Below are 12,643 nucleotides of genomic sequence, written 5' to 3' on the forward strand. Positions count from 1 at the left end.
GCCATTTGAAACAATTTTATGTATTTTCTGTAAAGTACAACCAGAGTCGTATCAAATCTGTCTGCTATTAGCTTGTTTTTTAGTTTATTACCAGACAGATAATATAACTTGGATCATTTGAACATTTCTCTGTCTTTGTCTTGAATCTGTGAAGAAAACAAAGATGAAACAGTGGAATACAGAGAGCAATACTGCACAGAAGGGTTTTTTTGGCAGGGTTTGACTGCAGGCTTCAGGGCTCTGGAAAGGCAGCAGTCCACAAGAGCTCTGAGCCACTCTGCTGGGCAAAGACCTGCATACAATCAGCCACTTCTGTTCTTCACCCATACAGTCCGAATTGTTTCATGCTGTGGAGATCCCGAGTTAAATGCAATCCCAAATGGTTTGATTTACAATTTGCTGCAAATCTACTGAGCAGTTGGCCTGGTTGATGCAGACACATTCCAGGAATGTGGAGACAAAAGAGGATTGATGCACGAGCTACAGGACAAAGTGCAACCTGACCTTTTCCAGAGAACTCGTTACGGCACAGTATGTAGTCAGAGCTGAAAAACGATTGTGTTCACAGATGTGCTGCTGAGTATCACGCAGGGACTAAAACCTGCTTAAACAAATACACAAACGTGTGAAGATTATCAGGATGGGGACAATTTGAGAGCATGCTCAAGGGAATCGAGTGCCAAGTTCATCATAGCCATTTCCATTAGGATGAAATTGTTGGGTGGCAGGTGGCAGGGGGTGAGATTATCTGGGCTCTGGCATTAATCTTGTTAGTGTGCCATGACTGGATGAATAAATAACATTCTGGTGCACTCCAGTCAGGCTGCGCAGGCACCACAGTTATTAACAGTCAGGGTGTTGCATCTTAACACTGTCATGTTAATGACGGTGTCAGAGGAGCTCGACTGTTAAGACCAGTTTATGACCAGTCTGACAGAACCACTTCTGCTAGTGCTGTGACAATGTTTAACACTTGTACTTGTACTTCAAAATACCAAATGTTCCATTGTTTAAGCTAATAGCTAGCATATGATGTGAGTTAGTTGTTACCAAAGCTGGCCAGAGTCTGTTTAGAAACTACTGGCTTTGGAGGCTGCTTGTGTTTTATGTTTCAGGGTAAGAAATCAATAGAAAACAGCAAAAAAAAAAAAAAAAAAAAAATCAGAGGGAAATACTACCAGTTCGGTCAGTGGTGAAGTAAAGTCTTTTAAACACTTTCAGTTCTACAAAGTTCCTGCCAGGACAAGAAGCCTGACATGACGCTTAACACCTAAGGTTTGGAAGGTGAAAGTGAAGTTGTACAGGAGCACTACAGATCTCTTAGATCACATCATCCAGAGTCAAAAGAAGCTGAACAAGTTAAACATCCAGTGGCTGAACTGTGCAGCACCATCTTACAGAACTCAGTGAAATTAACCAAAATATGTCATGCCATCACATCCTGTTACAGAGAAAGCCAAACGGTTTAAAATGATGACTTCAGTTACTAAAGAAGAACTTGGCAGGGCTCCAGACGAACTTTTTGCACTGGTTGTACTGGTGTGCCTGACTTTTTCATTTAGGTGCACCAGGAAAATAATGCAGGTGCACCCAATTTTTTTTTTTAGTACAAACTTAAAAGTGTTGGCTTCATTGAACTGAAAGAAACTAAACATTCAAACTTTGAAAAGGCACATGAGGCTGTAATGGTCCTGATTCAGCTCAGATTTATACGTTCACCACTCAACCAGCTTTTCTTGTTCTTCTGGCTCAGGCACTGTAAAAAAGCTCCTAAGTTGGTGGGGATAAAGGGTCACACCCACATATGAGCCGATGCCGTGATATTCCATGTTTTACATTTGATTCCAGTTTCACTGTCAAATTCAGCGACTTTTGTGCTGTTCTTTGCTGGATGCATCATATGTGCTGGTTGCAATTTCAAACATACAATATGGTGTACAAATGTGGATCAGAGCCAATTAGAGAACTAAGGAGATAAATTCAAGGAGATAAAAGTCCCATACTTGGATCTGTGGAATTTTTGGCACAACAGATTTATGGTCGCTTGGGTGACTCTAGAGCGGTGCCTGTAGATGGATGGATGGATGGATGGATGGATGGATGGATGGATGGATGGCCTGATTCTATAAAGTATACATACACTTGACTCTGCTTTTGTTATGAGCTCTGAACTATTGCTGTGAATATTTCCAAATTAGGGTTTAATTTTAAATTGAGTTGTGACTTTAAGAATCGGAAAACTTTACATCCTTTGTGCTTTTAGCTAAAATGTTTTGTCAAAACTAATTAGATGATTAAAATTTTATTATGACATTGATTATATGTCAATGGCCAATTAAATTATTGAAGACTTCAAAACATGGGAGCATAATTAGAACGTTTAGACTGAATATTAAATTCACTCTGACTGAGCTGCAGAGTGAACATCTTGACTGCTCAGGATTTATCGCATTACTTTTTCTTTTTGATAATTTCCGTGAGTTCAAATCTCTGCTAGAGGTGCTCAGTTGAAAATGATCTTAAACTAAACTGTGAAGATTTCTTAGAAATGCAAGTGATATATGTAAGTATTAGATCAGTAGATATTAGATCAGTTATCTATTAGGAAGCAGATTAAAAAGATATATCAGATTGGTTACAATTTAGATAAATAAAATGACAAAGACGTAACAACCAACTGTCATGAAAAGTCAAAAAGTCATCCTGTCCTTGTCTGTCTTTGCCGCTTTCAGCTGGTGACATGCTCAGGTGCATTTAAAGAGGGCTCTCTCCGGATCATCCGCAACGGCATTGGGATTCATGAGCATGCCAGCATTGACCTGCCGGGAATCAAAGGTTCGTGTGTCCTGTGTGTGCACGTCTGTGTCTCATCCAACACCTACCTCACAGGCCCTGACTCTATCTGGCCCTTAATCCTCAACTGGTTTGACAGCACAGTCACTTAATCCTGCACATCTGCTTGCCTCGCCGGCCAAGATGCCAGCTGTTGCTCCTCCAAGCTCGGCACATGAGTGCGAGCAGATGGTGCACATGTCATAGGTCTTGGCTTGTTGCTTTCAGAAAGAACAGGAAAGTTGCCAAGGTTAGGTCTGGAGACATTTGTTTTCATTTGCTAAACCAAAGAGCTCTTAGTGTCTGCTGTAGTGAACAGTCAAGTTGAGGAATGCCATCAGGTTTTAACGACCTCTTAATCCTACAAAATTAGGTTCCTCTCAGAGGATTTATTTGATGCTTAAACAAGACACACAGGCCAGTTAAGGTCTTCTCGTACTTGTTAGGCTTCAGCTGTTTATTGACCATCTCTGCCCTAAAAGCATCAAATGCAAGCAGCTGCCCCAGGCCTCTCGATGAGGGGCCAATTATTCTCTTAACCAATCAATTGCTCCTCGAAAGGAATCTGCAACCTGTTAATCTTCCAACATGTAAGCATATAAGACAGAGTAAATATTGGCTCGATATTCTACTTGCATTACCCTGCAGAATGGTGGATAAATGACTTTTCCTTCTAACACTCATACTTGAAATCCATTCAAGGTCTGTGGCCGCTCCGCTCTGAGGCAGGCAGAGAGACGGATGATATGCTGGTTCTGTCTTTCGTGGGTCAGACACGGTGAGCGGTTGCTGTTCAGCATGCCAGAAAAGTATAGAGTCACTTATGATTCCACATATCTTATCTGAAGAGTATGTTTTCTCTACAGAGTGCTGATGCTGAGCGGAGAGGAGGTTGAAGAGACTGAATTGCCAGGCTTTGTGGACAACCAGCAAACATTTTACTGTGGCAACGTGGCACATCAACAACTCATTCAAGTTTGTATACACACACATTTTTTTTTATGCAAGTTGAAAGTACATGCGGTGCATCACCAGAACAAGCTTTGCTCAGTTTAGCTTTTGTACTTTCATAGCTGATGTAAAAAAAATGAGCCGACTTGCAGTATTTGAACATCCTAGTTCAACGAGGGGATGTTCTCTAATTTCACTTATTTAAATTTAATTACAGAAATGAATCATTTAGCTGTGGATTTTTCCATTTAATAAGATTTCTTCTGCTTCAGCTGAATCATACATGATTAAAAGGGGCAGGCCTGAGTATGAAGGGCGCAAAAGGACTTCATGTATTTTATACTTGCTTGGGGTGAATATTGCACTTCATTAAAATATAAGTTTCAGCCTGCTACATGAAATGAGGATGAGATCTGTTGTAAAATCCTGCCTAATGTTAGACCCTCAACCAGAAATCTTCAGGTTGTTATGACAACTCTGCACCATTCTACTGTTGTTCTTGTCACTCACAATGGGTTTACACACACACACACACACACTATATCTATATATATATATATATATATATATATAAACTTGGTTTAACAGAAATTTATAGTTTTCCCATAAACATGCATGAAATTTTTAATGTGGCCTTCAGTACTTACACCAACTCAACAAAAATAAAACACAACACTGTAGCAAAAAGTGTCTTGGGGACACAATAATTAATGGACTTAAACAACAGAGGCTGCAGAAATTTTAAGTGGTATCATCCAATTTCCATAGTTTTTAAAATCCTTTTTTGAATTATGGTATAATCACATAAGAAACAATAGACAAAGCAATAGTTTTTGTGCAAATAAGGAATTAAATGACTCCACACAACATGAAAGTATTGCTCATAGTGCTAAACCCACCAAGGCAGCCCTTTGCAGCCTTTAGCCTTGTTGTAGCTCGTTATTTCGGTCCATCATCCTCCACATACACTGTGTGCTTTAGCTTTGCTGCTCTAATTAACCTTGCAATAAAAACTGTGTGCAGCTCATTCCAGTAAACAAGTTTAAGCAAGCCTACTGTGCATACCTCCCCAGCATGTGATGTCTAAAATCCAAAGAAGCAGCTGGTAAACAATGCTGAGCATCCACTATTGCCCACATATTCCTCTCTGGGGGAATTGGAGATCAAACCTCAGTTTGAAGACCAGTGAATATGAGACTGATGGTTACTGGTGCCCACGTACCAAAATATTCTCCTGTCAAGTTATTAGTCAGCAATATAATTTTTTTTCTTTTTAATTGTTTTTTTCTTGTATGTCCTCTGACTTGTGATCAGTCAGGTTGCCACTGGTTTTAAATTATGCTGACTCCGGTGGTCCCCTGACCTGTGCAGGTTTTTTTTTCCTGTCCAATGGCTCAGGGTGGGATCTTGGTGCCTTGCAACAATTAAAATGTAATTTTAAAAAGTGTTCACGTAGAACTCAGATTTTCAAATAATTTCATGAGCAAACAAATGAAAGAAGTCCAACCCATCATATATAAAAAGTCATCAGCAGAGGAAAAGAGGTGAATTATTATCTAGTCCTTTTATTGTCTTTTTTTCCCCCTTTGTAACAGTCCCACATTTAATATTGACTCCTATTTATTATTTTTATTTAAACTGTGCTGTGTGTAAAACGTTTATTGTCCACATTCTGTATGATAGTTAGCAGTAAAAGGACACGATTACAGATTTTTTATTATTTAGCATTCATTACCTTCTCAACTATTTTAATTATCATGTATATATTATTTAATTGCTCATTTCATTCTGTGTACTGCTTTTAGTAATCTTGATCTCATTAATCTCTAATGCACTGCCATACAAAGGAGACAATAATATAAAAACAGAACATCTAAGTTAATTTCTTTTGTGGATCTGTTTTGCTTAAGAACAGAAATATGAGCAACTCTTTAATTCTGTTTAATTTATTATTAGAAACCTGTCTGCCACTAATACAGATTGGGTTTTTTTTCAGTCCTTTATCTATTTATTTTTGTTACCTTTGTGTGATCACACTATGTGATCTTCTTAAAACAAAACCTTTTAAAAGCTAAATGTCATAAATACTCTTTGTTATGCAGACTTTTCTTTAACATTCATTTCTCGGAATGCTCATATTCATCCATTTTCCTTTCAGAGATAACTTATTATATCTCATTATCAGTTATATCTTTTTATTACTAGCAGGCTGTATTGTAGTACTTAGAAGTATACATTAACATTAGTTAGATTTTATGTTACTTTTATGGGTGATGAGGCTCACTGATGGCTCCACAAAGACTTTGACCAGCGTTTCCGCTCACACAGCTGTTAAAGTGATTTAGAGTAATCATCAGCCGTGCATGAATGAACTGCACTGAATGAACAGAAACAACTTTTATAATTCCCTAATTTGTTCTTCAGCACAACCTGTTTGACAGAATTTCTTATTTGAAGTTTTTTGGTTATCACATATCAATGAAATCAGCTATAAATTTATTAATTAGGAAAGCCGTACATGCTAATTTTGCAAATTACAACGTAGCAGTGGTGCCTTGACTAGCATTAAACACTACTGTTTTTTGTTTTGGACAGTTTGCACACTGCATGTTTTCCTGTAGTGTGTTCTGACATAAAGCATTACACATGAAGAGAAATATGTCTCTCTTACCATTCACAGAAATTGCAGCTATTTCTGTCTATGTGTGCTGCAACAAGCAGCTTGCTTCAAACCCAAACAAGCCTTCAGAATTAGACGGTTTAATCTTCTGCCTTTTGCATCTGCTGTTAGTTGCTTTCTGATGGATGTGACATAGAATATTTGCTAGTTTAACATCTCATTGCGCAGCCATATTACCGGTTCTTTCCAGCAATGCAGCACCTGTATTTATAGTTCGACTGTTTTTTTTTTGTATCTGCTGCCGTTTGTAAATGAGGTTTTTACTCTTTGTTCTTCATTTTTCTGCGATGTGTAGCACCCCTCTTTACATTATTAGATTTTAAATGTTAACTTTGTATTTTGCCTCAGCCTGAGGCGCTGTATTTCCCAGCTTATTTTGAATGAGTAATTCAAATATAATCCAATGAAATTGTGTAGTGATGTACAAACGCAAACCCTGTATCTTGTTTTGAGCATACAATGTGTATCAGCTGCATCAGCTTAGCTGGAAATAACCTTATTCTTCGTAAACGTGTTAGCAACTGCCATATAAAACTGACTGGAACTGATTAAAAGGAAAGTCGTTTATTTCTCTTCATCAAATGTTACTTAAACGAAACAAAATAAATAAAAAAAACAACTGATACGGTAATGGAAGAAAACATATTGTCCCATATCAACAATTAAACATCAACTAGCGCCGTCTAATCAGTTTATGTTGCCTTCCAGAAACGGCATTGTTTAATAAAAGGGAAACCATGTCTTATTCCATCTAGATCACATCAGGCTCTGTGCGCCTGGTGCTTCAGGACAGCAAGGCATTAGTGAGCGAATGGAAGGAGCCACAGGGCAGGAACATCAGTGTGGCTGCCTGCAACCACACACAGGTGGTGCTGGCTGTGGGCCGAGCCCTGTTCTACCTGCAGATCCTGGCTGGAGAACTCAAGCAGATCAGGTAGGACATATTTGGACTCGCACACAGATACATTCACATAGCATTCACTTGGCACAGTACAGCTGATAATCTGGCTCTATGAAGATGAAATAAAATAGTATGTGGTCATAAGTTTGGCTACAGTTGAACTTAACCCAGCCAGCTGCAGATTTCTAATAAAAATCCCTTGTGAACAAATATAATTAAGTCTTTGCATTCGATTGGCGAGACCTTTACAAACTGGGTCAGCTTGCATATTTACAAGAGCTCTGACCTTATCCTCCGCATAAAACAGAAATTAGTCTAAATATTATACCACTTGTGTATTAATTGCATATTTCATATGTAACAAGGGCTGCAGACAATATACTCCACAGCTGTGCCAAAGTTAAATAATTAATTTACTTGCTCTAGTTGAATTTGACTCATTTCAATTAGTATAGTGTTACACTGCTTTATTTCTCCTTATTTGATTTTTGGTTTTAGATTTTAAAGTACAAAAAAAAGTGGTTTCGTCAGATAAAATTACTTTATTTTATTTAAATTTTTTTTTTGCTGCTGTGGTTTACAGTTTACACTCTCTTTGGGACTTAATGTAATAAAACGGCATGTGCCTATGTTCTTTTTTCCTTCCCGAAGAAAAATGGCCACCAGGGTTGCTTGGTGGTGCTTGGTGCACACAATATTTGTCTTCATCTTTAAGTGTTTGTAAATAATGAAAGAGATGGAGCTAAGTGTCTCATCAGAGCTGTGGAAGACTGTGTAGATTACATCAATAAGCAGCTGGTTTGCTGTGAGTCACGAATTTCTATAAATGACAGATCGGTCTGTTTTGTTAATAGTATGCAGGAGGCTGAAATGCTCTCAATTCTTTCAGTCTAGGTTCTTACATGAAGATTACCTTGGTGAATTGCCATGATTTTTTTCTTTTTTTAATTGACTAAGTAAACATTTTGTTGTCCAATTATATTGAAGCTTAAAGGTCAAAATTGCAATATTTTTATCCTTAAAAAAGTAGCCGACAACTATTTGCTTTAGCCTAATTCCAGCCAAACATTGCTGGCGCTTTAGCTCCAGGGCCTTTACAATGGAAACTAAATAATTGCTTCAGACTGGATTTTTTTTTTTTCCGCTTTTTTCCCGATAAGGCAAATTATTTTTGCCAACCCTGAGTCTCAGCTGCAGCACACAAACAGCAGGGACGTAGCTTCCCAGCCACGACAGAAGGCAGAGTGTAAACTCTTATCAGTCAACTTTCAAATAGTAAAAAATTGTTAAAAAAAAAAGACATTGTTTCACGCAGTTGTTTTTTTTTTAATCTATATACAGATAAATAAAACTGATTCTGATAACTGTGCTGGCACAATCACAGTTTTTTTTTAAATGATCAGGATTATGTGATTAATTGATAATTGATCTATGGTTGTAACTCAGCTTGGCCAGTTATATGACCACTCCTCTGTCCCAGTATACGTAGATGCATTAGAGGGGAATCAATTTACCTGATCAGGATATGTCAGATGTTGTAAACTTTTGAGAAAACATTAAAAATCTAACTTTCTCCAGGAAATAGTGTGTGAAAGTATAAAAAAAAAAAACTGCTCAGACTTGCCTTGTATTTACATTAACTGCTGAGTTTGTCAGATGAGCAACAGTTGTGAAATCCTGTCTGAAATTACTTACCTAAAAAGAAATTAAGTATATCTCCACAACTACAAGAGCTAAATGCATAATCTTGGTGTCAAAAGAAAGTGAAACATGTGAGATTACTACAGAAATACCAGACTCAAGATATGTGGTAATATGTCAGAGGGACACATTAGAAAATGTAAATGGTTCTGTCTTTCTACAAGAAAACCACATTACTTTCAGTGAAAAGCAGAGGATCGCAGCCCAGTTCATCTAGGAATTAAAGAAATGTCTGATGAGAAACTGCAACAATAGAAGCTAAAAAAGTGAACCCGAGAAGTTCTACAGATGCTTTTCAGAAGATTAAATGCAGGTTAAGTGGAGAATACATTAGCAGTGGGCTTTTTTTCTTTTTGGTGGAATAAAAGTTTTGACCACAAAATGGCAAAATTAAGATATTCTTTATGACTTAGGGATTTTTTTTTCCTTTGCTACTCTTTGGATGCTAGTTCATAGTTTTTTCACAGTTCCTTCAACTTATTTTTCTTTTTCTTCTGTGCACTGTACAGGAAACATGGAATATGCACAGAGAGTAGTTGAGTTGTATACACGCAACAGTTTGCCTCCCGACCGCATTATCCAGGTGCATTAGTCTGGCTTTGAGAAGTTAGGTTATGTACAGTCAAACATGTTTATAGGCATTTTAAAAGTCTGCTTTTGCCCAGTCAATCATAATAGTTAGTTTTTTCTCTCTTTTTCCCTCTTCCATATAGTGTCATGTAAAACTACTGGTACATTACACCCAAGCAGGCCAGGCTAATTAAGCTCTTATTCAAACTTGTAGATATTTAACTCTCATCATACAAAATCATCTTTAACTTCCAAAAGCCGTCTTGTAATTCTAACACTGGATCTTTTTTTTAACTGATTTTAACACACGTAGCTTAGAGTAGAACTAAACACAAAAACAATCAAATCTGTTGTCGCTTTAAGGATTTTAAACCAGGTAATTAACCTTTTCTTAATGCTAATAGGCTGTTGAACACTAATTAGCATTCATACCCACCTCCACAAGCTCTGAAGTAAGGGATGAATGTTGCAGAAATGCTGTAGGAAATATAAAGAAGGGCATGCACTTTAACTGTTTTTTTTTCTTTTTTTTTTTTGAGGAGGTACATTTGCAGTACAGTTTTTAAAAAAAAAAGATAGAAAAAAAACTCAGTTTAGATCCCACCACAATTTTATATAAGAATCATCCCCTATAGATTGACAACGCTGTTCAAGTCAGCAGATTTCTTGGGCAACGTTTATCTATTTGTGTCTCACATGAAATCAGAAATCTATTAGAGCGTCTGGTCTGTCGCTAAGCTATTTTAGGCTACGTTGTGCATCTCACTCTTTGTCATTCACACCTCTGAGTCACACAGCATGCAGGGCAATGTGCCTGTTTTTATTTCAACTCTTCTGCCTCTTCCTCAGTACCACAGAGATGGAGCACGAGGTGGCCTGCTTGGACATCACACCTCTGGGGGAGGGTGGCAACGAGTCACCGCTCTGCGCTGTGGGACTGTGGACAGACATATCAGCCCGTGTGCTCAAACTACCTTGTTTCACAGCACTGCACAAGGAAATGCTGGGCGGAGGTGAGAGAAAAGACAGGCAGAAATCACACTGTTACTTATGTGTAGAGAAAGATGGGTGGATGGAGATAACGTCGAGTTAAGTGCATTATCTTTGCTGCCCTGTAGAGCGTGCAGCACCTGAAGAAATGCAAAACAAGAAGAACCCTGAATTAGAAAAAAAGTAGAAAATTCAAATCAACAACAAAAAAATCAGATGTATGAAAGGTTGTCATTCCTTTTGTATTCGTTTCACCTTCTAACAATGAAATGTTGAAAGAAACAGTCGAGCTGAGGGTGGGGAAAATACATAAACTCTTAAATTTGGGTATATCAATTGTGATTAGTTTATTAATAATTATTCAAAAATGCTTTCTCTTGTTTAGATTAAGAGAAGATAAATACAATTTTAAGAGATTTTTGGGCACCAGCGACCTTCATTTGAAAGTTAACAGGAAGTGGATTAGAAAGAGGTGGAGACGACATGCAGCACAAACATGAAGCGACACCCATCAGGCAATGAACAGGAGACACAAGGACTTTCAAGATTTTAGATATGCTCACTGGGACTTGTAAAGCTTTTCAAATAAAATGTCATATGTTGTGATGAGTGCTTGCTCATTTTACCCCCCTCTGATGCTGATGATTTGTTGAGCCAGTTATGCTTTACCCCAGTGATCCCCAACTCGGGAATTAAATGTTTACCTGCTGCAACGCACCTGATTTAAATTAAATGAATCTCTGAAAAGCTCTGCACATGTCTGTTATTGAGTCATTAATTTGGGTCAGGTGTGTTGCAGCAGGACAGTGGGCCAGAGTTGTGGATCCTTGCTTCAGACGGCTTCTTTAAGTGCTGTTCAAAAACATACTAGAGGCTGTTTATTGATTGGTTAACTCTGGAGGCACGTATGTTAAAGTGGAGTGGAGATATTGTGAAACTACTTATTTAAAAAAAAAAGCTCAATAAACAAGTCAAAATCTTGGCTCTGTGATATGAATGAAAATGATATTTTTTTTAACCATTTTTATATATATATATATTTTTTTTTTTCTATTTAATTTTATTTAATTAGCACACTTTGCACCATTTTAGAAAGTTGAAAATAACTTTGGATTTAACTGAATAAAATAAACTGCATGACCTCAAATGTTTTTCTAACATTTTGAACTGGCACAGGCAGGCACTCTACATTCCACGTAAAATGCTTCATCTTTTAAAAATATCTCCCTCTGAGTCATTTTTGCAGCTGCTTGATGCTTAGACTTTACAAATTGCCTTCTTTCTTTCAAATAGACAGCCTGACTGCTGAGCCTTAGCTGGAAAACATGTGCTACTCTTATTGTTGACATTTTAGTTCTTTTATTGGCATATATATATATATATATATATATATATATATATTATATTACACTGCAACGTGACATATTCTGCTTTTCATTTAAAGCTATTTTTTAATGGTTTCTGCTTATGCTACTGGGTGTTTACCTTCTCACCCTCAAATTTCTACAGTGAAGTTCAACCTTATTCCTTTACAGCGTTAATGTGGAGACAGTTGTCCCGAACAGCTGGCCTGCAGTCACAGAAACGAATGTTTGGGAAGTGAAAAAAGCAGAAAACATCCTTTATCCATCAGCATATAAATGTTGTTTTTCAAAACCTTTCCACCCAGTCTGTCCCCCCCCCCCCAAAAAAAAAACTTGATTGATTTTTCTGACAAACACCTTTCTGCAGACATTTATCACTGTGGGTGTAGAACCAGTGACTCCATACAGGAGCAATAAATGAGCTGTTTGTGTGTGTCCTCAGAGATCATCCCTCGCTCAATCCTAATGACCACCTTTGAAGGCAGCTACTACCTGCTGTGTGCCCTGGGAGACGGAGCACTCTTCTACTTTGGCCTCGACCTGCAGACCGGTAGGTTCTTCTTACCACTGCCAATTCACTCATTAGATGTGAGCTTTTCAAACCTCCTAGATCGATCGGGGTGGAGGGGGGTCATGGTCATGTGGGGCATGTTG

The 12,643-nt window shown here is 37.8% G+C and overlaps 1 protein-coding gene across 1 annotated transcript in view; it reads left to right on the forward strand.

Annotated features, from left to right (window-relative positions):
• Window positions 1–12,643, forward strand: part of ddb1 (damage-specific DNA binding protein 1) — a 46,818-nt gene that overhangs the window by 12,641 nt on the left and 21,534 nt on the right. The window contains exons 10-15 of the mRNA XM_041981792.1: window positions 2,733–2,835; window positions 3,535–3,610; window positions 3,699–3,807; window positions 7,219–7,397; window positions 10,485–10,648; window positions 12,432–12,539. Of these exons, the coding sequence (XP_041837726.1) occupies window positions 2,733–2,835; window positions 3,535–3,610; window positions 3,699–3,807; window positions 7,219–7,397; window positions 10,485–10,648; window positions 12,432–12,539 (739 nt within the window). The remainder of the gene's footprint in view (window positions 1–2,732; window positions 2,836–3,534; window positions 3,611–3,698; window positions 3,808–7,218; window positions 7,398–10,484; window positions 10,649–12,431; window positions 12,540–12,643) is intronic.

The sequence above is a fragment of the Melanotaenia boesemani genome, chromosome 1 (assembly GCF_017639745.1).
Source record: "Melanotaenia boesemani isolate fMelBoe1 chromosome 1, fMelBoe1.pri, whole genome shotgun sequence".
In the NCBI taxonomy this organism is placed as follows: domain Eukaryota; kingdom Metazoa; phylum Chordata; class Actinopteri; order Atheriniformes; family Melanotaeniidae; genus Melanotaenia; species Melanotaenia boesemani.